This window comes from Parasteatoda tepidariorum, chromosome X2, assembly GCF_043381705.1.
Source record: "Parasteatoda tepidariorum isolate YZ-2023 chromosome X2, CAS_Ptep_4.0, whole genome shotgun sequence".
Classification (NCBI taxonomy): Eukaryota; Metazoa; Arthropoda; class Arachnida; order Araneae; family Theridiidae; genus Parasteatoda; species Parasteatoda tepidariorum.
Genome location: NC_092215.1, coordinates 7,562,036 through 7,589,944, shown reverse-complemented (window position 1 = coordinate 7,589,944; position 27,909 = coordinate 7,562,036). Strand labels below are relative to the sequence as shown.

The window sequence follows — 27,909 nt, the reverse complement described above, 5'->3', positions numbered from 1 at the left end:
TGGAAGCTAGTAAAAAAATTGTAACTTCTTTTTTAATTTACGGAACTTTTATTTAGTAAGACCATGGAGAAATTAAGAAAAGTAAACTGTTTTAGAATTTCAAGTTTATTTAATGTCACAAAAACATTATAAAACAATATTCAATAAACTTACAAGAGAAAATAATGTATGTAATAAAACATCTATTGATACGAAAAAAAAATCAGTGTTCCAATACAATTAAATTTTACACGCATTATTTATGCAAACATTTCATACACATTAACATATTATGTGACACTAAAGAAATAAAATGTAGAATATGAGAAACTCAAACTTATAGGAGATCATCATATAATTCAAAATGCTTAAACTTTTCATTTGAACAAACAAGTCAGTTGCAATATACAATTGATCTACCATACATTTAATACTGTTTAGTTTTATGAGCTATTACAAAGAAATAGTATAGCAAACAAAGTAGTTCCATAATCAATAATTGGCACACTGCAACAATATTTTGAAAAGATAGCAGTATCAGAATATCAAAATATATTCACACATCGATGTTCAAAGTGTTCCAGAGAAATTAAACAAACAAACTAGAAGCAAATACTAGTTACCTTCACAATTGCCAATTTTCCATTGAAACTAGAACTAAACTAAATGCAATTTACAATTGATCTATCATACATTTGATACTGCTTAGTTTTATAAGATCCAACCTATTACAAAGAGATAGTATAGCTAACAAAGCGATTCATAATTAGTGATTTACACACTGCTTTAATATTTCTAAAAGGCAGCTGTAAAATAATTTCAAAATATATTTTTGAATTGATGTTTAAAATATTCTAGAGAATAAGACCAAGCTATTTCTTTAACGTATTTTGTTATTATCATGAATTGTAATGTTTAGGGCTTAATATGTCAAATAAGTATTAAACTGAAAATCTCGTTTACATTAGAATAATATATCTTACTAATTAAAACTTTTTTTTTAACCGTTTATATATCAATCAGAATTTTAGCACCTGAGAAAGCTTTTCACCAGGGACTAGTAGCCGAAAAATTTCCAATGCACGATCTCAGCTAAGTTTTAGACAATTTTACAATATATTTATCAAGCTTTTGAGTTTCAGCTTATAGTTTGAAATTTTAATAAAAAAATAATATTAATTAATATAAAAAGGAACATTGCATTTACAGTGAAACCTCGGTTAACCGGACATTCTAAGGACCGAAAGAATTTCCCGTTTACGGTAAGGGTACCTCAATAATGGATTTAACACCGTAAATTGTTTTTAGAATAATTTTAAAGATATAGTAATAATTAAATAATCAACAATAACTATCCACGTGGATATTTATTTAAATTTAAAAAAAATATTTTTTCGATAAAAAGAATACATAAATACGTAATTCTAGATGTAGCTTCAGATAAATGAATATAATTTTCTTATTAGCACAAGTATTTAAGTTCAGACATATGATACCGAATATGAGCTTTTAGTCCTCAGTGGGTTTCAATTATTAGGTTAATATCATACCTACCTTTCACTTGATAGGAAACATTGTTAACACCTCCTTGAAAGTAAACCTCCTATGATACACAGAAGAAAAAAAAGTAATGCATACCTGTAAGTCATGAGGACCTATGGAATTGATTCTTTAATAGTGAAATAGCTTAACAATATTTTTAGTTATGGATAAGGCAAAAAATTTACATGCTTTAAAAATGGTTAAAAGTTGCATATTTTGTTTCTCGCAATTTAAAGCAGAAATATTATTTCTTTTTCAAACTTACAAAAAGTAGAGAAAATAAAAGAGATAGAAAATAAAGTTTAAAGAGATAGAAAATAAAGTTTCAGGGCAAAAATGACTGACCGCGTGTGGGTGTCATTTTTGTGGAGAATGTACATAACGGTTTATTCATAGAAGAATCCCGGGGAATTAAAAATATGTCCGAATTGAGAGGTGTCCGTTTTGCAGGTGTGTCCATAATAGGAGATTTCACTGTAATTGTAAAAAGAAATTTTTGATAATTGCATGATTAGTATCTCATAATTATTAGATATTTGAATCAAAATGAATGCTGTATAACCCGATTTAAAACAAAATTACATAAGATATATCAGCCAAGGCACAAATTATCTGCATTTGTAGAATCATCCAGAAATTAAAAACGCAAAAATCTTTAATATTTTTGTTTTTTTTATTTTAAGCTCGAAACATTTAAAAAGTTGGAAAAAAAATAATTATTAAGAGTCAGTTTTCCGATCAGTTATTGACGTTGAAGAAATTTTCAGTTTTTGCTACTTTCAAATCACGCCAAATGTACATCACACGTTTTCTTGGTTCTACTCATTAATATGCATTCGCAGAAATATATACTCATTGTTGGCATAAGTAGATTTTTTGACTGTCAAAAATTAAGAAAACAGCTTTATTTCGAAGATTTTTGAATGACTTTTGACCTTCGATGCAAAGGTCCATTGGTGTTAGTGTGAAAGTAGTAGAAGACAAAATAATGGACAATGTCATGGTTCACTCATTTCACAAAAAGCATTGCCACATGTAAATAGATGTCTTTTTTTTTTTCAAAATTCATGAGAATCTTCAGTTTTGACCCCTAAATCCTTAAGAAAAATTTTCTCCTCGGAAAAATAAAAAATAATGAAAACTCGCGTTATATAGTTTTAACATGTCAAGTATGTAATCCTGCCTGATTCTTAGGAAACTGACTCTTATAAAACTAAAAGAGCTCTGGAGCATGGGAAATTTTAGAGCTCCTGGTAAAATGCATCTCCGTTTCCCTACTAATCACGTGATATATAAACATTTATTATAAATAAAAATACATCTTAATACAAAAATTCGCATCAAAAATTGTAGTTTTAGTTTTAATAGGAAATCTGACATACTTAAATAGCTGTTCAGTCTATGTTAAGATAATTTTTCCGTGAAATTACTGAATTGAGTTGAAAAGTGTTCTTGTTTGCTCATTTCATCAAAAAAAAAATAATAGTGTGACACAGTGACAATATTAAAGTAGAACTTGAGGATCATGACAAAAAGAAACAATATGACGGCTCCGAAGGGAAAACATGAAAGAATTATCCACTTCTTTTGGCTTCTCGGGCCTAGAACAACACTAGTCGGATTCCAAATCATCGATCTAGATAAAAAATAAATTTTAATTAAAAAAATTTTAAATTTAAAACCAGATAAGACAAACAATAAATGTAGTATCATGGGGGAAAAATGAGTGAAAATATCAAAGGTCTTTTATTGACTATTTATTTGTAACAGTTCGAGTTAACATATCTTATATACTAATGAATTAGAATTATATTTTTGTAGTGGTAGATACACTACAGAGCTTTTCATCAGTTAAAGGGACTCTTTCCTAGCACGGAAGACTTAAATAAGTGCCTCTGCATTAGTGCAAAAAGGCGCTAACCACTTGGAAATCAATTAATTTTATTTATTATTTTATATTTTAGTTTATAACGGTCGTTGAACAGTCGACCCAATTTTTGGGTTTACGACTACAACTTGTCATTTTACTTGTCATTTTGAACCCAATCCAGAAGACAAGGGAACTCCTTGATCGAGTATTGGGAGAAATTTGCCTTCGTGAATGACTTTTCGATGGAGCTAACCCGCATCTACGCTACGTAGAGAGGAAGACCACGAGAACCTCCCACGGTTAGCCTGACGGCAAGGGGACTCTAGCCCATGATCCATCTATCACTGAGGATATTTCACGTTATCACTGTGGTCGGTGCAAGCCGGATGCGGAATTCGTTTCGACTAGAAATCGCTGGGATCGAGCCCTGGTTCACCTCATTGGTTAACTTATCATTACTTCATTTTGTTAACTTATTTATTTTTAATGAAGTTATATTGAAAATTGATTGTCCGGGTTTTGTTGCCGCATTATCTATAGAAAAGATGAATGATTGTTTTGGAATTGCTTATTTCTCAAAATAAACTCAAAAATTATACAAGCTAAATAATATTTCAAAGAAAAATTTAATTAAGATAACACCAAAAGACTGAATATTAAAATTTAAAAATGATCAAAATAAAGCTTAATATATTAATGAGGAGATTTAAATTGAAATTAAAAATTATAGAATTCAAACGTAGGATAAAACATTTAAGATTAAAATGGTAAAAAAGTTGAAGATTTTGACTAAAATGTGTTAATTTAATGTTTGATAAGAGCTTATTATTAAAAAAGCAAAACATGGACAGTTTACCAAATTATTAAAAACCAGTTAGAAACTACTTACAGCAACACGATTTTGAAAAATCTTGTCAGCTTCATGATCTTCAGTAGTTAGGTAGGAAAAGGAATTATACTGAAATAGTAATATAATATAATTTATAAATTAAATTACAAAACTGAATTAAATTGACATCATTCAAAATTTATAGTAAATTAGTTTAGCTGTCCAATTTAAACAAAACTCATTGTAATTATTGAAAAAAAGTATTGGTTTAAGTTCCAATTCAAGCAGTCCACAAAAAATTATGATTTAAAAAGTTCATTACATTGAAAAAAAATCTCATTTACAGGGATGAGATTGGTCAAAAGGTAAAAAAGCTGAATTTTAAACATACACATATTCTCATCCAGTTTCGCTGATGTTGTAATGTCTATGTATACCAACAATCGTCGATAGAAAAACTGTCACCTTTACAGTAACTAATTCAAGAAAAAAAACTTACTTCTTACACGAATCGCGATAAAGGATTTTGAAAATTACGGAAATGCAAATAGCGATCTCGGATTTTAAAATCACGTGAATCTGTGTGGAATCACGATATTGAATTTTGAAATCGAATGAATATGAAACTCGATATTGGATTTCAAAAATATAAAAATACAAATCATGATGCGTAATTTTCAGATAGCGCAAATACAAATCACGATGCATAATTTCTAAATCGCGTGAATACAAATAGCTAGTACATAGATTTTAAAAACGAGTAAATACAGATCTCGATATTGGATTTTTAATAAGAATTGCAATGTATGTTATTGAAATCGCGTGAATAAGAATCATAAGGCTCAACTTTTAAATCAGGTTAATACGAAAATCGATGTTTGATATTAAAATACGAGCTATCTAGTGGACTGGTGAAAATGCAAAAAATCTTATTGTCCGCGTGGAAAAGCGGAGAAAATCGCTAAAATAAGTAAAAATGCAAAAAGGGTTGGCAGCTAAGTAATGTGAATTTTCTGTTCATCTTTGAAAATCAGAAATAATAATTTTATTTCAACGGCTAAATTTTCATAAAAAAACGGAATATTTATTAAAAATTTCTTTTAAACAGAAACGGAAATTTTAGAGAATCGGAGTTTTTGACAAAAAGGCTGAAATTCGAGAGACAAAAACGAAAAAAGCGGAAATCCGCTAAAAAATCTCATTCCTGCATTTAAAACAGTTATAATTTAAGTTAAGATTGTTATTTATTGGAAGCAAGACAGCCAATTTGTTTCAAAGTTTGGCATTTAAAAATTACATAAATTATATGGTATGAAAATACTAATATAATGCAAAAATTGTATTAGTATTTTTAAAAATTTTTTACCATTATATTACCAATATTTATTACCATTATTTGAGTAGTTAAAATATAGAAATAATTAGTAAAAAATATTTAATGATTGAAAATATCTTTTATTAAGAAAGTTTAATAAGTGTGGGCAAAATTCGTTGCTTTTTCCACTGAAAAGAAGGGGATGTTACGTTTTATAAGATAAAATTGAAAAATAATTTTAGTTGATAAAATTATTTTAAGTACAAACAATATGGAAACCTCGGAGAAAAGTCCTACGCATGGCCTCGCAATAAGTAAGGTCTGATAGTTTGTTGTTGTTGTTGACGTATGACATTAAGGCAGTATTGTTCTTGTTCTCTAGTGGCGCCATCTATGGCCAAGAATTCGACTTCTTGCCACTTCCGTTTATAGAGTGGACCCATTCATACATCCACAGATCGTAATTTTGACCTGAATCAGAGAACCATCAGTCTCCAATTCAGTACCCCCAGAGGTTTTGATTTGTTATGGGAACATGGAGGACTTTGAGACTCGACAGATTTAACGTGCGTCAGTCACCATTTACTACACGGGGAGTCTTCGGCCGCAGGGATCGAGCCCACGACCATTTGGACGTGGGCGCAGTGCCCTACCAACCAGGCTATCCCGGCCCGTCTGATAGTTTAAATGGCGGGAAAAAGCAAATTAAAGTGACTAAAACAGAATTATGATGATAATGCGAATCAGCTGCAATGGCTCAGTGGTTAAGGTGCTGAGTGTTTTGTGAAGAACTTTAGGGGGGGGAGTGTTTTCTGAAGAACAAGGGGAGGGAGAATTTTCGGAAGAACTGACGATCCGTAGCGGCGGTTTGAAACCCACCCAACCTCATGTTGACAAGTCCCAGCTTGTCTGGAAGTTTGGTACGCATTTTAGACCCTATTGCCACCGGTATGCTGTTGGTTACGAAATTGGGGAGCCTTGATTTCCGTGACCTCCTTAAACACAATAGAATGCAGCGAAAATGCTTTACTTTTTGATAATAAAATGAAAAATTTAGTTCTTATTTTCATTAGATAAAAAAGTAATTCTTCCAATCACGCAATTGAGAGAGCCGCGATGGCTCAGGGAGTTGAGCGTTTGCCTCCCTATGAGGTGATCCAGGTTTGAATCTTAGCGACGATAGGTTGATACGCATTGTGCTCCCAGATTCGCACCGACCACATTGCTGGCATAAAATATCCTCAATGGTCGATGGATCATGGGTTAGAATCCTCTTGCCGTAGGCTTAACCACTGAAGGATTTCGTGGCTTACGTCTCCAAGTAACGCAAATGCGGGTTAGTTTCATCAAAAAGTCCTCTACGAAGGCTAGTTTGTCCCCATGTTTGATCCAGGAGTTCCCTTGTATTATGGGTTGAGTTTAAAAGTTTAAGGCTACATAGTTGAACATTGATAGTCACAAACTCAGAATTGGGTCAACACCTGTTATAAAACAGAATATAAATTAATAAATTAGCATAGGATTATTGATTTACTGGGCAATTTGTAATAAGATAATTAGTACTTGAAATAACTATCATCTATAAGGATTAGACATTTTAAAGAAATATGCATAGAACCATATATTTACTTATAAAACATTAAAAAATGCATAACAATCGTGTGGCTCAACATACCTACTTGTCCACAAAAATTGAGGAAAATATAAACTTTATGGAATACTATCTTATACACTAATTCAACAACATAACCCGGGTCATCAATGGCTCGACAGCCCAGGGTGGGCCCTGGCCTTCTCAAGAAGTTTTTTCCAGGCTAATTTATGAGTTTTCCAGTTTATTAGACCTAAGGGAGGATCTTTTTCTAGACCATCTATCCTTTTCAAATTCGGCCTGCCTCTTTTTCGTATGTGTCCCATTTTATTCTTTGTCGTTTATTAAAGTTAATAATGTCAGGATCATTATATGAGCGATAAAGCTCTAGATTTGATCTTCTAAGCCACGCACATTGTTTTTGAATTTCTCCAAAAATACATCTTAAGACCTTTCTCTCAAAGAATACCCAACATAGCCTCATCCGTACAAGATATGGTCCAGGTTTCACAAGCAGATGTTAAAATTTATCTTAAAAGAGATTTATATAATAAAACTTTTGTTTTTCTATGAATTACATTAGATTTTAACGTAACCCAGGTATCTCTGGTAAATAATTTTTATTTTGTAGAGGAATGGATTTTACAATTTTTGAGGTTAAAATCATAAAACAGTAATAAATTTTTTTATGACAAATGGTAATAAGATCAAAAAGTTTACTACATACACTATTTAATGTTTATATGAATTTACATAAAGCCATTCCTAAAATACTTACAGCTTTTAAAAGCTTCTTTTTATTTGCTTCGACATTTTCTTTCTGCTCTTCGATCTTTTTCTAAAAAATTAAAATAATATTTATAATTCATTTCATTCAATTGACACTTTAGTCCAACCTTTATTGTATTGTTTAATCCTCTATCACCACATTTAGCACATATTTATACAATGCTCGTCAAAAATAAAGTCTATGTGGTAGAAGTCAGAAATAAATATTTAAATGAGGAATATATCGTAATTCTTTAAATCAAGCTGTGATAGTTAACCACTAGGTTCTAACAACTTCATTTTGACAATGATTATTAACCCGTTGACTTATGATCAAATTTCAACGAGTTTCACAATGGAGGCTTTTTTCTTCTGAGTTATAAGCACGCCTCATATATCATCACGCCTCAAACGATTTTCATGACAAAAAATGTCGTTATGCTCATTGCAGTCAGGGCTAAAGAGAATAAGGGCTGGTTCACTCCTTTGAAGAAACTCCAGCCGCGCCAAACACCTCCGATTTTCCCCTGTGACCTCACGGCTGGGCAAAGCTTGAACTTTTACTTCTAACTAGCTCTAACTTAAACGCTTGATAATTGCAAATAAGCTACCTAATCTTTCGTCAAAAGTACGCATAGAAATAAAAATTTAGAAATAGGTTGTTACTTAACTGCGGAATTGTTCGAAAAAGCAATTAAAAAATACACAACAGAAAATATAGTTTCCAAAAATAATGATATTCTAGACAACATTGAAGATATAATACATGACTTAACTAACTCCATTCTTATGTCTTGGGATATTGACCTTAATTTGATAAACAAAATGATCAATTCACAAGAAAAAGTTGGACTGAATTATATTGCTGGATACATACTGCTGGTAGCCTTTAAAATGTTGATTCAAAATTAGAAATAACATCTTCTCAGTACATCCAACAACAGGGGAGCAATACGGAATGGATAAAATTTTCTATAGCAGGATTAATTGTTCGGTCAGCAGCATGGATGGAAGTGTGTCATCAAAGAATTTATAAGGATCGATATCCCGTAGTAAATAAAAAAGCAATACTCTTATTTTGTCGTCTAAGAACTTTTATAAGAATTCGTCATCTAAATAGAAACCGCCTCGTTACATCAAAAAGAAAGGCATGCGAAAAAATTAAAAAATGGATAAAGTCAAAGAAAATAAAAACTTAAATGAAAACTATAAATAATTAATAGTTAAAATACTCCTGACTTCCTAACATAGTTTCTAATGTAGTTATTCTAAATATTTGTGATTTTTTTAAAAATTATATTATCTTAAATTTAAATATCTATAAACAATTGTAAAATTTCTAATATTATTATGAACCTAAATTATTATTTTGTTTTAGTAATTAGCGTTAAGGTTGTTGTTTCTTAATGATTACGTATAAACAAATTACCATTAACGGCATATTTTAAAATCAGGATTGTAAATTTAACCCAACTTTACAAGTTATTGATATTGAGCAATATGTAGCTATAAGGTTTTGATGTATGCTTTAATTTTTTTTAATAATAAAAATTAAAACTGAAAATTCTAAAATAAAGTATTTATAGCGTCATTTACGACGACTAGTAAAATATTTTTATTAGTTTAAATGGTATTTATTTTATAATTATGCCAAGAAAATTTCTTTTGAATTATGCTTTTGAACGGAAATAATGTTTTAATTGTGTAAAGTTTGAAAGCGAATATCATGAAAAAGTCGAACTTTTCTTACAGAGAGAATGATGCAAAGTTTTCATAATATCTATGCTTGCGATCTCCTAGATGTGTGTGCGGCGTGACGTCATAAGAAGGGAAAGCTCTGAGAAAGGAATGAACTATCCCTTAGCTCTTTCTAGGGGGGGACAATGGGATGCTCACTTAGGCATCTGAAAACCCTTATTTTGACAGCTGAAGTATTGGGGAAACCTACAATGAACCTCGAATAACAACAAAGCTTGGGGCAAATATTTACAGAGAAAGCGATGTACTAAAAAAAAAGTACACTGTTAAAAGGCTTCACCCAATTCCAGTTGTCCATTCTTTCTTTGCAAAGCTGTGCCAGTTAACCTCCTTTCATTAAAGGTTACACCCGTCTCTCGAAACCTTTGAAAAACTATTGAATTATTGCTTGATGACGCCACAATAATTATGCACCTTAAAACCTTTAATAATTTTAAATAATTACTGATGTACAATTTCATTAAAAAGTTTTTGCATTATTTCTGATACAACTCCATGCTTCCAAAATTATTTCTCTCGTAAAATTCGAGAAAAAAAGGAGGGGGGGAGGTAATTGCTCGCCAAAGGAATGCGTTCTTAATATACTTACAGGGATGCCAACTGCTCCGCTTTCTGGAGTAGTCTTAATAAAGTGGTAGGAAATTATATAGTAATATTCGTTAAAGAAAGATAGTTACACCTACTTTTTAATAGAGTAAGCAGTAGATTGATGAGTTAAGGTTGCATTTAATATGATACTTATAATTTTTGGTAATTAGTGGTGAAAACATTACTTAAAATGAAAAATACTAAACTAAAATTAACTCAAATTTCGCTACCACTCGAAAATACTATTTTACAAAGCGGAGCAAGTTGGCATCCCTGTACTTATAACATTGTCTTAACAATTTCATTATTCTATTGTTAATGAATAATGAAATTGTTAAGACAATGTTAAGACAATAATTAATTGTTAAGACAATAAATTGTCGTTAAATGTGGTCTCGTTATGAGTGAATTATGGGAACATTGAGGATTTTGTGACCCGACAAATTTAACGTGCATCCAGTCAACTAGGAGTCCTCGGCCGGCTGCATTTGAACTCCCATTCTCACGAAAATGAGTCCGTCACTCTGCCAACCAGTACCAGGCTATCCCGGCCTATTTTTCTTATTTTAAATTTCCTGATTTTCAGATTATGATGTGTCATTATGTTTAGCATAACTCTTAAATTATGCATGAAAAGTTTTTTATTTTTATTTGACTGATTACGATGGATATTTGTCATAGCACGTTTAAGCACCTTCTACTATTTTACAACTGATACATATGAGAGAATAATTAAAAAATTTATTTCTATCTATTAATACTAGTTGATGATTGGTAAAATCTAACCGTTATTTTTTGTAAATAAGATGAATGGCACCTTGTGTCAAGAATTCCAATTAATAAGATTTTGATAATTAAAACTCTGATGCAATTTCACTAATTTTTATAACATTAGATTATCCTTCTGCCATAGATCACCGGTGTCCCTTTTATATATTTTTAAAAATATGTTTTGTTATTTTTTAACTATAAAATTCAATCTAATTGTAACTAAAAAACTGTTATATTATCTGAATAACATTTGAACTAAAATTTAAAAGTCAAAAAAAGTAGTTTGAAATTTTTTTTATTTTATTCATATTCAAAAAGGTATCAATAATTGCTTTTATAAATTAAAGAAATTTCAAAGATGAATAACTGTTTCTCTTAGACATAAATAAGTACAAATTTTAAAAAATTAGTGTTTGGAAGATTTTAACTTTAAAGCAGAACACCTATGTCTCATGCTGTATTTCATAACTATAAATTGTTAAAATGCTAAATGCAATATTTTTCATTTATTTTGACCTATAATAATGCAAAATAATGAGAGAAAAAAGTATGAAAAATATGCGTAATTAAAAATTCAGCGTCAAAGTTTTAAGAAATCTCTCTGCTCATCGGCATCATATACAGTACTTGGCCATATTATTAAACGCACTATAAGAGTCTATGTAAAATCTTAATTATCAGGTGATACTATACAGCTTTATTGTTTTTACGCAGCTGAAACCCGTTTGCACTTGTTTACATTCGCTTATCAATTGATTAATATTGTAATGCAATACGTTCAAAATAAATACAAATAAGAAGTATATAAAAAATCTCTATATACTTCTTACTATATACTAAATCTAAACCCATTACATGTATGTTTAAATATAAAAGTATCGCCTATAACCTCTTGCAAAACATGTAATTACTAAAAAACTACAGTGCTGTTTATAATTTGATCTAGTTATAAAAATAAAATAATATAATATCTGATATAATAAATATTCTATATTTATATAATATATCGTCTCATTTATGTTATATATCGCCTAATTTAACCAATTATTACACGAATATAAACAAGAGCAAACCGGTTTCAGCCGCGTAAAAACAATAAAGCTGTATAGTATCATCTGATAATTATAATTTTACATAGAATCTTATAGTGCGTCTAATAATATGGCCAGAGACTGTATATCTTTTTTGGATATTTGTACTTTTTGCCTTGCTATTTGAAGCAAAAAAAAAAAAAAGGCTGAAAAATAAATTAGAGAACCACCTATAGATTTCTACTTTTTTTTTTTAGAAAGAATCGAATTTTAAGCAAATTAGAAAAGTTATTTTCGAAAAAAAAAAATTCGAAATGTCGGCATAATATACTAAAATTTGCCTTAAATAGAGAAAAGAATTAAAGAAAAAAACTTACTTTGAAGTTTTCATACATTCTCTCTCGTTGTTTCTGAGCCATGAATCGAAAAGCAGCGGTTTCAATTTTGGGAGGTTGTTTCAGGAGACGGCAAAAAATTTTAGTTACATCAGGATTCTTTCTTGGCTCGCTGGTGTCACTTGTTGAACATCCAGCAGCCTCATTCAATTCTTCCTCTACACTTTCTTCATCTTCAGAGGATGCTGGTTCATAAATTATATTTATTAGTTCATCATCTGCTTTAAAATAAGTCATTATTCTACGCAATAACAAATTATTTTCATTAAATTAAAGAATAGCCATTGGTTTAACAACCAGTAACAGACATGTAATTTAAAGCAAGACTCTTTGTGAATGAAATAAGCGCTTCGGTAAATCTTGCTCTGCCCCCATCAGCACTGAGGTTCTAAAAGTCACGGGCATTATACAAATATAAAGCTTATTCATTTAAGAATGACTCAAGATGTGTGGCCATATTATTAGACGCAGGTGATTGTTTTTACTCGAATGAAACTCCTGTATCAATTGGTTACGTTAAAAATTAAAAAGTATGTTTCATATAATTATTAATCTAATAATTGGATCTAATTATAATGCTTGATATAATGAATATTTCTATCGTCTCATTTAACCCATTGATACACTAACGTAAACAAACCGGTTTCAGTCACGTGAAAACAGTAAAGCTGTATAGTATCACCTGATAATTAATATTTTACATTGAATCTTATAGTGTGTCTAATAATTTAGCCAGGGATCTTCAGTAAGAAGAGTGTGCTAAGAATACCTAATATCAGGCATAATCTGCCAGCATGGACCGCCAGCACTTAATGATCGAGAAGTGAAATGGACGTGTCCGTTAGAACAGTGCGGTTGCACGAGACGATTTTGTTTAACATGGTAAAAAAAAGTAAACTAAGAGATATAACATAATTTAGGTGACAGACAAAAGCCAAAGAACGCACAAATTAGAAAGAAATTAGCTAACAAATAAATTAAATAAAGGAACGTCGTTAAAGTTAAAACACAACAATGTGTAGTTACAATGCAACTAATTATAGCAGCGAGCGAAGTTTATCGCAGTAATTGCAATAAAGAAAGATTCCACTTAATAAGAATCTAGAAAATTATTTCGAAACATTTTTGAAGACTATTCTTAGAAGTGTATAATCATTAATGACTCACGAATAAGTAAGTCATCATTTTATAGGCACATTTCATTCCACACAAGATAACAACAAAACGTACTTTCGTTCTCTTCACATTCCATGTCACTGGATTCTTCTCCTGCAGATTTCTTGTAGCTAAAAAAACAAACAAATAAATCTTTTTAGCTGTGCTTAGACAAAATTTAAATTATTCCAATTAACCACACCAACCTACAGTCCTTGGACAAACTATTAAACGCACTGCAAGATTCTATGTAAAATCTTAATTATCAAGTGATACTCTAAAATTTTAGTGTTTTTACGCTGACGAACCGGTTTACACTTGTTTATGTTCGCGTATTAGTTGGTTAACATTGTAATGCAATACGTTAAAAATGAATACTAATGGGAAGTATATGAAAAATATCCTCCATAAAAATATATTGAATATAAAAGTATTGCATATAAACTTGTGCAAAACATGCAATTATTAAAACATTACAGAATAATTTGGTCTAATTATTATAATATACTAATATAATACCAGGGGTCTGTTTAGAAGAAATTTGGGTCCGTTCACAAAATATCTTTTCATAGAAACGGACCCTTCACAAAATATTTTAACTTAAAAGCGGACTCTTCACAAAATATTTTAACTTAAAAACGGACCCTCCACAAAATTATTTTTCTTTTAATCGGATAAGATAAATTTGTTTATCTTCATTGTTATTTTGTTAATCGAATAAACCCTTTCCAGCGCAGAAAACAAGAGAGATGGATGTAAACGAATTAAGTTTTGTCTTCGGCAGACGATTCTTTCATTATTCGTCCGAAATGAATATTCTGCGTTCAGCAGTATAGGCTAAATACCAACTATTTATATGTTGTATCTCTAGTTTAAAAGCAGCAATTGTTGTTTATTTTTTAAAATTTGATTTTTTTGATTATAATTTTGCAGTGTTCAGCATAATCTTGTATGTCTTTATAATTTAAAAACTCTTTGAAAAAAATATTTTTTTTGCAATAACGGACCCTGTTTGCACAAATTCATAAAAACGGACCCTGGTTGAAAGAATGTGAGTAATTTTTTCACAATTTCACGAAAAACGGACCTTTCACAAAATGTCTGGACAGACCCCTGAATACCTGATATAGTTAATATTCTATATTTATATAATATATCGTCTTATTTACCTAATTGTCAAATTTATATTGTATATCGCGTAATTTCACCAATTTATACACGAACGTAAACAAGTACAAACCGGTTTCAGTCGCTTCAACACAATAAAGCTGAATATTATCACCTGATAATTAAGATTTTACATAGAATCTTATAGTGCGTCTAATAATTTGACCAGGGNAAAAAAAAAAAAAAAAAAAAAAAAAAAAAAAAAAAAAAAAAAAAAAAAAAAAAAACCATTTTAAACATTACAATAAATGATATTACAATTTATCCTTATTTTAAACTAAAGGGAATCATTTAAATAAACGATGCTTCTGTGTAGGCCTGGATAGCCTGGCCGCCGGTAGGACGTTGGACTCGTTTTCGCGAGAACAGGGGTTCGAATCCGGCCGGACGAAGAATCCCCGTGTATTAAATGGTGATTGGAGCACGTTAAATCCATCGGGCCAACAAAGTCCTCCAAGTTCCCATAACAAACCAATACTTCTGGGGTTCTGAATTAGAGATAGATGGTTCTCTGGTTTAGGTCAAAATTATGATCTCTGGATGAATGAAAGGAGCATGATTGGGTTATCCCTTTAATACGGGATGCGACGTACGTGTGGCTGAATTTGCATTCTTGGCCATAGATGGCGCCCCTGAAAAAGCAAAAAACGCACGCTCTGCCATTGTGGGTGTTACACTACGACTAAAGTTATAGTAGAAACCTATCCGTTACAGAAGCTATTAACAGTTTTTTTCATATGTTTAAATTGAGTCGTGGTGGCTCAGGGGATAGAGCATTCGCCTTCCAATCAGGTGAGCCGTGTTCGAATCCAAGCTAGGGCTGGTCGATATGAATTCCGCATTCGGCTTACACCGACTACTGTGCCGGCGTAAATATCCTCAGTGGTAGATAGTTCGTGGGTTAGAGTCCCCTTGCCTTCAGACTAATCCTGGGAGTTTTTCCTCTCCATGTAACGCAAATGCTGGTTAATTCCATAAAAATCATCCACGAAGGCACATTTCTCCCAGTACTCTGTCCAGGAGTTCCCTTGTCTTCTGGATTGGGTTCAAAACTACAAAGCTGCGGAGTTGAACAATAGTAGCCATTAATCCAAAAAATGGGTCGGCTGTTCAACGAAGGTTATAATATAAAATATATGTATAAAAAATACGTTTAAATTAAAACATGTAAAAAAAAAATTACAATTGAACATTAGTAGTCGTAGAAGAATAGTAGAAGACTTATTTCAGTGGTCATAAGGTTACAACGCTTTTGCTCCCCTTGATTGTAGTAGTTTAAACATGGTTTCTGATAATAGCGGTTAACTTAGACGTGTAGTCATTTTATTAGGCTGATTAACCTAATAGGTTTCACTTACATTGAAAATAGTTAATAAAAATTTAACTATGCGGGTATGTATTTTTAAATTTTTTCAAAGTTTTTTTTTTATGAATAGCTTCTTATGATTTCGATAATTTTCTAGTTATTTGGTTGGAACATCAAAATAATATATAATTTCAAATACTTTACTAGAAAACTTATTCTAAAACACTTACGCAGCAACCAGGGCTTTTTCATCATTCTTATCCATGGTTATAGCTGTAGCACTGTACGCCTATACAAAAAAAGAAACAAAACAAAACAATAAATAGAAAGATTTGATAAATTTCGAAGATATAATATTTTATATCCAATAAAATAATTAATATTTAGTAATCTAATACTATTTTGTATTTTACAGCCCATGAAATATGCTTTATAATGAACAGATGGAAGTTTCATGTAAAATAAACGGGGGTTTTAATCCAGTAAAAAGAATAAAAATTTTTGGGAGAGTTTTTTCGAATACGAGACATAATATGAAAAAAATACATTTAACTGTTGGTCGACTATGCACTAAACTATATAAAATAATTATTTTGTTTGTTGTCAGAAATAACGATTTCTTCTTCTTTTGCACCAAATTTGTAAAATGTCAACTGAACAATATATGAGTGATTCTTTTTAAACATGACAATTCGGACCAAAAAATTTCTTCAAATTTAGTCTTCAAAACAATCTAAAAATTCTTTCTTTATGCTTCTTTAGTTACATTTATTAATATCTTACAGACAGCAGTGTAGTTTTTTGACATTTGCTCAGGAAAAAAAATAAAAATAGAAATTCACCAAATCTTGAATGCCAGAAAATGAAATGAAGTTTAAAAAACAGTCCTTTTAAGTTAATAGTAAATAACTCAACTTAAGCCTTTATGTTAGATGGACCATAAATTGCTTAAATTAATTCTTTTTATTCACTGTAGAAAGAATCGAATTGTTTTTGTTGCTGATATGTACTGAATAAAATTGTGTATAATAATCAACCATTAAATAAATAAATAACTTTGATTAAATCCAACCATATTACAATCATACATAAACTTGGTATTAGGCTAATATTTGCTTTCCCTCCTTACAGTATTAGCAGTTAAAAAAATATTTGGTAACACTTCAATGTCCTGGAATTCATAAGACAGGAAAATGACAGCCAGGATAATGACAAATTCGCCATTTTATAGCATATAACTTTAATTTAATAATTTGACCTAAGACGTTTACATTCTGCAGAAAACAACAGAATTTCTTAAAATAACTCAGATAAATCTATGTAGTTTATGTTATTAATGATTTCAAGAAGCCAGGAAACTGACAACACAAAAACCGACTCATCATGAAAAATTTTTTGAAATAGATTTTGAACCAGAAAATTGATTCTTTATTCATGCAACAAGACATGTTCATATAGGAGGGTATCTAATCAATCTATTAACATAAGATATTGATTGCTGGCTCTATCTATTGTGGTTATAAGCCACTAAATAAAAGTAGCCAGGAAAATGACAGATTTTCTTGGGACAAACAAATTATTGACAGAAAAAACTATTTTAAACGACGTTTTTGTAAATAATACCCTCTGCGTATATTCTAGAAATGCTTACACCGGTTGAGATAAAAAAAATTAGATATTGAAACATTTATGGGAAATTTTGAAGCTTGTTATTATTGGAAACATTGGTTGGGACATGCCAGGAATATGACATTTTGAAGTTCAATTAAATTTTCGAACTATACAAAACAGTCAATGCTGGTGCAAAGTCATTTTAAAATGCTAACAGCAATGCGATTCATTATTTTTTTTAAAAAAAAGTCCTTTTAGTATTATGGTATTAGATCTTGGAGCAAGGGACAGTGAATTGTCATATTTCATGATAATCACCCATATATATATATATATATACATATATATATGGTGAAAGAAGGAATATTCAGGGTGCCATTTTATATTGGTGATGGATATTCAGGTGGTTAGGAGAAGCGTACATGAGTCGCCAACAAATTTATGAGAATTATTATAACCATGCAACTGAAACATTTTTGTGGTTAGAAATTTAAAATAAAAATTATAAATAGATTTTTGTTTTCGATTAGAGGCGACAGTGAATTAATAAGTCTGCATTAGTAATGAAATAAAAAGTATCCGTTGCATTGATCTATAAGAGAAGGATAAATATTTTTATTCTCATTTTAAAAGATTAAGTCTTTTATTTATTTTAAATGTAATTCTATTAATAAAAAAAAGCTTAAGTATATATATATAGTCCCTGTCTAAATTATTATACGCACTATAAGATTCTATATAAAATCTTAATTATCATGTAATACTATACAGCTTTATTGTTTTTACGCGTCTGAAACTGGTTTGCACTTGCTTACGTTCGTGTATCAATTGGTTAACATTGTAATGCAATACGTTAAAAATAAATACACATGAAATGTATATAAAAAATCTTCTAAATAAAAACCCATTACGTGTAAGTTTAATTATAAAATTATTGCATATTAACTCGTACAAAAGATGTAATTATTTAAGAACTGCAGTGCGTCTAATAATTTGATCTAATTATTACAATTACAATATAGTAATGCAATACCTGATATAATAAATATTCTATATTTATGTAATATATCGTCTAATTTCATCAATTTATACACGAACATAAACAAGTACATACCGGTTTCAGTCACGTAAAAACAATAAAGCTGTATAGTATCATCTGATATATATATATACTTTGGTTACTCCTCAACTTTTTCATTTTAAAGATAAGCGTACAAATCGAGGTAAACGGGGATCAACAAGTAATAGTGACAAATTAAATATAAATTTTATTTCTAATATGGAAAAAGATTTTAACAAACATTATAATATTAAACTAGTTAAAGATTTTGTTTTCTCCCTTAAGAAAAATGATGTATATAAGCTTCAAGATCTTATTATTAACGTTTCTTTTATTAATTTACACTTCAAAATTCTTTGTTTCGATCTTGTAAAGGCCAAAATGAGTAAAATTTCTCCAAATAAAAAGAAAAATTAAGATAATTTATATTTCGTTATTAACTTTCAAAACCCTATTTTCGATAAGATCAAATTTCAAACTATTTTTGAAAATTTTAAAACTTTATTTCCATTAAAAGATTTTAACATAATTAAAAGCTTTAAATATAATAAATCTCTCGGTAGAACTATATTTAATTATAATGATATAAGCAAAAATTTAATGAGAATTAATGTATCCGATTATGAATGTCACTGTGAAGAAGAGAAATATTTTGATTTAGTTAATAAACATCATAAACATATTATTACTGGTAATTTAAATATTCTATAATACTTAGAACTTAGGAATTTAATGATAAAAGGCACAAAATTTAGACCCATTTACCATATATAATTTTAAAAAATTCTAAACTGCTTTCTTAATGATCTCAATAGTTTTTCTTTAAAGATATCAAATAGATTCTCTTTATCTTTAAGTATGCTAACAGAATGGAAGTGGGGTGTTTATTATTACTCTAAAAACTTTGTATTCAATAATAAGGATAATTTAAATAACAGAAACAGTTTAACAAATTCTTCTAAAATTGTTCTATCAATTAAGCAACTACAAAAAAGTTTTACAATTACTCCCATAGACCAAGCTAACAATAATTATACAATCTTCTGTGAAAAATTCTATGTTGAACTTTTAAATACGGAGTTAAAAAATAGTAAAAATATTAAACTTAGTAATTTAAATAATAATATTGTCATTAAAAAAATTTATCTCTATATCAGAGGTTAAAAATTAAAATTAGCAATATACAATTTCCTTACTTAATTATCAGTCCTAAATTTCATAAAATTCCCATAAAATGTAGAGCAATGACGTGTGGATCTAATACTTACCTAACTAAACGTGGCACCATTTTCTCTAACTACTTAAATAAAATTATTAACAGAAGAATTATTAAAGAAGGGTTTTCTTGGATTATCACTAATAATCAATCGATTTTTGAATTCATTAAACATTATAAAATTAATTCTATTGCGACTTTTGATTTCCAGGATCTTTTCAATAGCATTCCCCTTTCTAAAACAAAAGAGGTCCTTTTGAGTTATTACTATGATTTTAAAAATATCCTTTATTGCGATTTTGATTATTGGGAAATTCTAATTTTGATTATTGGGAAATTCTAATTAATTTTTGTCTTTTTAATAATTATCTTTACGATGGAAAGGATATTTTTATTCAAATAGATGAAATACCACATGGATCTAATTATTCATCTCTCTTAGCTAACTTATTTTTGCATTATTATGAAAAAAATTATACTCTTAATATTAAATTTGTTTTCAGATTTATTGATGATTTTATTATCTTTCATTTTCAAGATCATACTATTTTATTAAATAATATTTACCCCGAGGAATTAATCTTGCTTTGTAATCATGATGATAATATTAGTTTTAATTTTTTAGATTCGGGTATTATAAAAGAAGAAAATATCTACTTTGTTGATTTATACCATAAAGGAAATTATTTTAATATAAATAAAATAAATACTTGGACTTCTAATGTTTCTAAAAACATCTATTTAAATACCATTTTTAATCAAATGAATAGAATTAAAAGAATGCCTAGTAATATTTATTTATTCAAAAAGAAATAGACAAACTCTTTCAAAACTTGATAAAAAAAAACAATGGTTACCCAAATAAAGTAATTAAATTCTATATAAAACCATTAAGTTATATATAGAATTTAATTGTATGTTATTGTAAATAAATTTACTAAAAATACTTCTTTGTTAATTTCTATAATTTTAACCATGCGCAAATCCATTTCGGGCATATCCTTGGCTAAAATTATGTGCAAAACGGGCTATTCAAGTTTCTTTCTCTCTCTTTTCTATTTTATTTTTTTTCTAAATAAAAGTTAATTTTCTATAATTATTAATTGTCAACTCCTTTAAATTATCTAGTATAATATTACCTTACTCACATCAATTTTCGGGCCCATCCTTGGTAACTAACAATTCAAACGCACTTCAGTACTGCAGTAAAACGAACTTCAAAACAAAACTCCTCTATTTACGCTTTTACTAAAACTTGAGCTTCTGTTTTTATATTTTGTAATTTGACAATCTTTTTGCGAAAACATTTTAAATCATTCTTGAAAAATTTCCCGTTCATGTAAGTTCATTTGAATTCGCTACTCGCTTTATAGATTTCGTTTCATGTTTTATTCTGTTTTTTCGTGATATTTTTACTTTATGTGTTCTATTTTATTTGTTGTAAATGTTTTGTAAAAATATTTTATGAGTGCTCCTCACACTTTTGTATTTATATATTTTGCTTTGGCTAAATTGATACAATATTAGAAAGCACTCCTTTTTACGGATATAATCGTGTGAGCTGATAAAAAGATTGCAACTTTTATTTTCCGGATTTTTTTCCCTTTTTTTCAGATTTTTGTCCCGGTTTCTTATTATTTTTATTTTTTTTTTTCTTCCTCCTTTTTTTCCATGTTTTCTCTACATTTTGAACTTATATATATATATGGGTGCCCCCTAATTTGAAAACTTTTTAGAAGTTTAGCTTCGACTTCCCTGTTTTATGAAAAAAAGGATGTGTAAAATTTTCAAGTCAATCGGACCTTCATCGATGATGAAATTTTAGAAATTTCATTAAAAAAGTCCCTTTTCAGATTTTTAATTATCTTATATTGTGGTAAATTTTTATAATTGGTAACTGTTATTCTTGTTATGAGTTGCTTCAAACTTTCCTTTCTGTCACACATTTTCCTTTAGCGCCTTTTTGGGATCACTGTCGACAAGAAGACGTTTTGTTTCAATTCCTTTAACTGTAAGAAATTTTTCGAATTTTTTTTTCTAGATTTGTAAAATGGCATCAACTTCATCAGATAATTCGTCTCACAAGATAAGAAAAGATTTGTATGAGCTACATTTCCAATCAAATCGTTGAAGCTAAACTATCTTACCACACGCTAATTTCAAACGCGTGGGAGTAGTAAATTAAGTAAACTCCTACAATAAGAACTGACCATTGCATTTATAAGTTAGTCAAACTCTACGATAAATGGAAAAATTTACAAAATAAATAAATAAAATTGTTTAGATCTGTAGGAAAAGACGAACAATGAATATTTTTGTGGAAACTATGGACGATCTCTTCGACATAGCAAATGCAGATGCTGTGGAATAAGCAAAAATTGCTGATAAGAAATTCTTAATACTTCAGCACAAAAAAGAACAATCCCGTGTTTCAGTTTTTTTAATCTATGCTTGACATAGATCTAAAGCAGAAACGCAAAGAAAAAAAGATCAGTAAAGTACTCAGTAATGGTAGCTGAAAAGGAGGAAAAAAAAAACTTTTGAAGGACATTTGATGCATCAAAAAGTGCGTAGCCAAATCTTTCAACAAAAAATAAGCACATTTTAAATACTTTCTAAGCACTCAAAAAAATATTTTTAAGCACTATACACATTAACAAAATGCAAAATAATTTTCAAAGACTTTTCATGATCATGATAAAATAATGAGTTTCTGACAAAAAACCTTTTTCTTGATTATATTAGCCATTATAAGAACAACTAATACACAACACTAAATTAATAATTAGTTCGCATATTAACATGTCTTATATACTAGTGAATTGAAAGTGGTAGATACACTACACACTCAAGATTTCCATGACAGTTATCAACCCAGAGAATTGATGAAAAAAATATTTTTCTTGCTCGAGTATGTTAGAACCTGGTTTTTATCATTGGAACTCTTTAACGTGATGTATGCCTCAACTGATCGAGGCTATTGTATTTATTAATTTAAACACTAATTAGAGACCATATAAATCTGAAAAAATGCTTAGTTTTTTGCTTAAGTTGGGGATCTTAAGTAAATTAAAAATACAAAAATACTTAATAATTTAGTTGAATATTATAATTTTAAATAACTATGAAAAAATTAATTCAACTTGTGAGAAATTTGGAATAAGAAAATTTTATGTAAACAGTAATGAGAAAATTCCAAACATGATATGAAACCAGGGTCTTTAGTATAAATTTTTAGAGGCCTTATAAAAAACAAAGTAAAAATGTAAGCATATTAGGTGTTTCAAATTAATAGTCTCTGGTCATATCATTAGGCGCAGTTTAAGATTCGGTGTAAAATTTTAACTATCAGATGATACTATACAGTTTTAAAGCTGCTGAAACCGGTTTGCACTTGTTTACGTTCGTGTATCAATTGGTTAACATTGTGGTACAATACGTCAAAAATAAGTACAAATAGGAAGTATTTAAAAAATCTCATGAATAAAAACCAAGTTCATGTATGCTTAAATATAAAAGATATAAAATCCCGCAAAACATGTAATTATTTAAACAGTACAGTGCGTCTAATAATTTGGTCTAATTATTATAATATACCAATGTAATAAATGTTCTATATTTATATAATATATCGTTTAGTTTATCCAATCATCTACTTTACATTATATATCGTCTAGTTTAACCAATTGATACACTAGCGCAAACCGGTTTCAGTCACATAAAAAACAATAAAGCTGTATAGTATCACCTGATAATTAAGATTTTACATAGAATTTTAGAGTGCGTTTAATAATTTGGCCAGGAACTGTAAGTGATAAAAAAACAAAAATGTTGTCTAACGAATCATTTCAGAAGAAGGTGGGACTGAAAACATAAAAAACTGATTCTGGAAAAAACAAAGAGGAGTTCATAGGCGATTATTAGAAACACTTCCTGGTTTAATTAGGCAATCATACTGATTTTGATGCTTTTAATACCATCCTCCCCAGTAGTGATTAGACATACATTAAAAGAGTTATTGTTTCTTCATTTCTTAAATATTAATTTGAACCAGCCAATGTCTCTATGTCTTTGATTTTATTTTAGAAAAGGGTTCTAAAAATATATATTTAGGGCGTTGATAAGGGAACACCGTTTTTTACACATGATTATGATGAAATGGAGGAGTTGACTCTGCTAATTAGAGTTATTTGAACAAATATTTTACTTCATTATTGAAGTATTTGTTCAGTTATTTTGAGCACTATAATTTTTTTCTCTATCATTAGTTGAACAAATTATTATTAGAAAAAGATGGGGAATGAAAAGGTATAAAATTTGCTTCATTATAATGTTGTCGTACTAAGATCACTAAGTTTCGTCGAATCAATAACGTGGAAAATCGGTTCTGCCCGAGAACCATTACACAGTGAAGATCGGCCGTGTTATAAAAAGACAGTTCTTGTCTGCGTGTTTCGATCGTTTTTTCTCCGAATCAGCTATCATGGATATAAGCCGTTCTTCCTCATTCATTTTCGTTTAATAAATAAAATTAAATAGAAATATTTTAACTATGCTAAACGAGAAAGAAAATAAGAAAAAGGTACTACTCTAACTCGTATAGTGAAATAATCCACAACTATATAACATACTATAGTACAATATCTATCACGTACGTACACGTAAAAAAACGTAGAACAACGAGGCGATACAAGTTAATCTATAAAATTAAATAAAAATATTACTAAATAAGAGTGAAAAGGTGTAAAAAAGAAAAAAAATGAACCTAACGCGATTTCTTAGAAACAATAAAATAAAATAAAAAAATTTCGAGCGAAACTTTTCATACAAAACAAATAATGTAAAAACTGAATGCATTTTTTATTGAATCTTTTCATCCAATATATACCGTAAAATTATTGAAGTCGGAAATAAAATTTTAAAAAAATTTATCAAAATCTAAGACATCATTGAAAGTGAAAAAAAAAAAATAACTGTAGACTAAAGGTATCAATCTTTAAGAAAAATAAGAAATCTTTCTTAACTTTACCAAGCAAATGCCACTACTAAACTCATGCTGTAAATAAACAATACAAAACGAAAACAATACACTACTAAATTCATATCATCAAACGATGTTCTATGTTAAATAACTACTCATAGATGTTAAACTAATAGCTGCTATTGTAAGCGTACTGAAGGGTAAAGAAAAGGTACCCAACGCGATAACAGTCAATAAAATAAAAATATTTTTTCAAAAACACAGCTTAAAAAAACTGAAAATAAATAAATAAGCGCTTAAGCGGACTAGACTGTCTACAATCCATCTCCTTTCAAATCGCCGAACTTCCTGGGAAATCAAGTTTCATTGCTTTGTTAATTTTTTATTTAAGACGAGAGAATATTTCATTTGTCTAGCTAAACGTTTTTTTAACATGTTTTTATTTAATGTGCTATATTTTTATCAGAATATATATATAAATACATTCATACAGAATATAAATACATTGAGCTTAAATTATACGAAAAGTCCGATGTATTTTAAATTCTCTACATTTTTCAAACCTGGTTGCAATTGAAAAATTTTATTTGTAATGTAAGTAAAATATTTTAAAATAAAAGAGGCATTTGTTTCTTATAAGAAAATTTTTCTTTAAGGATATTATTATTCTTTGTAGAAAAATTCAAAACAAAACATATTAATACAAGTATATTTCTTGCTTAAAAAATAAATGGTTCGCAAAGAATAATTCACAATCTCGACAGTATTTTCAAACTACTGAAGAAGACATATGGCGACCGAAAATGGCAACAGCATAATAATAAAATAAAAATAAAAAACACAAAAAGCAAACAAACAAGAATGGCAATAAATGTGAAGTTAAAATCGAAAATGTTAGATTGAATATATATTTTAAGGATTTAATAACTGACCTTATATTAGATTGATTATACGGTAGACTGACAACTTCGGATTCTTCTGATCGAATAAATCTGTTCTTATCTCTACGGCAAGAATACTGAAAAAGAGAATCATAGTTTTAGAGTTTTACAATTGTAATGAAGCTTTAATTTTAAACTACATATATGACAACGAATGTAGTTTAAAATCACAACGTATCATTTCAACAATCTCATTTATTTATATTTTTACGAGCTAAGACTTTAGCGCCGCAATAACTTTTCGAATATAAGAAATGATAGATTTCTATTCATCAAATTCTGAGCCATTTTCTTAATCAGAATTAGAAGGGTTCGTTATAAGTTGAATGATCGCAATTTCGAAATAAAAGCAAATCAGAACATAAACTAAGTGAAACTAAACATAAAATTACGAATTTCTTAAGATATAATTGAAATAATAATGCATTAACGTAGAAAAGAATAGTTATTTACCTTCACAAATGGAATATCTTCAGGCCTTTACTTTCAGATCTCTAAAGAACAGTATTTTACGAAAGAGTATTATTCGGTATATATTTTAAGTCACGTGATGAACCGATTTCTGATTGGTAGTTATATATAAATTAATTTCACAAGACCCAATCCAACGTTGCATCTAGTAGACTTTTCCGAGAAACGGTTTGAAGAGATCTTTTTCCAATGATTTAGATGTTTTCATCAATTCTTTCTAAAAATAACTGAAAGAGAAGAAAATTTTATTCAATTTTTTTTTACATCTCACTTTACTTACGGAGCTGAGATGTTGATATGTTTATGGGATCATAATTTTCTTTCAATATTTTTAATTCATCAGCAATGTTTTAGATATAAGATTTATATTCAACAGGTGAAATAAAATTGCAAAAATTTATTGTTTTTAAAAGAGTTTCTATTTATATAATACGAGCATAAATTTTAATAATAAAAGTTAATATTAATTTGTTTTGTTTTTAAAGATTCTTTTAACATGAAAATTTTATTATTTTTAAAATCTATAAAAAAATTATTATAATTAGAATTTGACTCGATTAAATAGCTATTAATGATATTTTTATAAATATTTACTATCGGAAGATTAATTGCAAATAAGCAAAATTTTAGTTTGTTGAGATAAATTTTACGTGTTTAATTTTATTACTAATTTCATTCATAAAATTAAATTATTAATTATATTTTTTCAATTAATAATTATATTTTTCAATTAAATTCACAAATTGATCTTACCTACTAATTCTTGCATCCTAAATAATTTAAGTTTTAAATTACAAAATTTTTAAAAATTAAATTTTTAAAAATTACATTTTTAAATAATTAAATCTGAAAAATGTATATTTCTTTTAAATATTTAATGAATATAATTATTTAATGAATTAGTTTTTTAATTAATGTTTGAGTTTTAGAGTGGGTTTAATTATTTTAAATTTAATCTTTATCGAAATTTTGAAATTTCAGTAATAGAATTACTATTTTAATTAAACAATTTGAATAATTTAATATCATTAGTCAGCAAAATGTAAATATATATTAATTTGTGTTAAAGCAGAGTTTTTATCTCCCAAAAAAGGGCCACTACTTCCGATGCTTTCAATAATATTTCTGTGATATTATCTTAACCCTTTTGTGCCAGATGTACTACTTTTATGGGACGCTTTCTTTAAGAATTTCGTAAAGGGAACAACATTTGTCTGAGCTCTTCAAAATTATAGAAGACATATCCTGAGTATTTGTTCTTGATATATATCTATAGATGGCAGCACATTTTCAAAATTAAAACGGTGAAATTGATGTTTTTACACCAGAAGAATTAATTATCAGAAGTATTGGCTTTCCTGATAAAACATAGCGATAAGAAACGTTATAATATTGTAATAATTTTTATCGTCAATAATTTTATAACTAATGTTATTCATTTGATTAAATATAATATTCAGAATACGCATTTTTGCATTTTTCGACATTTTTTCTTTTTAGTTGCTTTTTCAATACTGTTGCTTTTTGTAATGTTTTTATTTTGGAACGGATATATATATATATA

At 28.7% G+C, this 27,909-nt stretch overlaps 2 protein-coding genes across 2 annotated transcripts in view; one reads left to right on the top strand and one right to left on the bottom strand.

Moving 5' to 3' along the window:
• Positions 1 to 27,909, top strand: part of LOC107440969 (centromere protein V) — a 44,095-nt gene that overhangs the window by 7,138 nt on the left and 9,048 nt on the right. The window lies entirely within an intron of this gene.
• LOC107440968 (caldesmon-like) lies at positions 88 to 26,439 on the bottom strand. The gene is made up of 8 exons (XM_043048405.2): positions 26,328 to 26,439; positions 25,866 to 25,951; positions 16,296 to 16,354; positions 13,668 to 13,723; positions 12,420 to 12,622; positions 7,905 to 7,964; positions 4,281 to 4,349; positions 88 to 3,157 (listed from the first exon to the last, which is right to left on the bottom strand). The coding sequence occupies exons 3-8, from the start codon at positions 16,328 to 16,330 to the stop codon at positions 3,134 to 3,136; spliced, it is 447 nt and encodes a 148-aa protein (XP_042904339.1). The 5' UTR covers positions 16,331 to 16,354; positions 25,866 to 25,951; positions 26,328 to 26,439; the 3' UTR covers positions 88 to 3,133.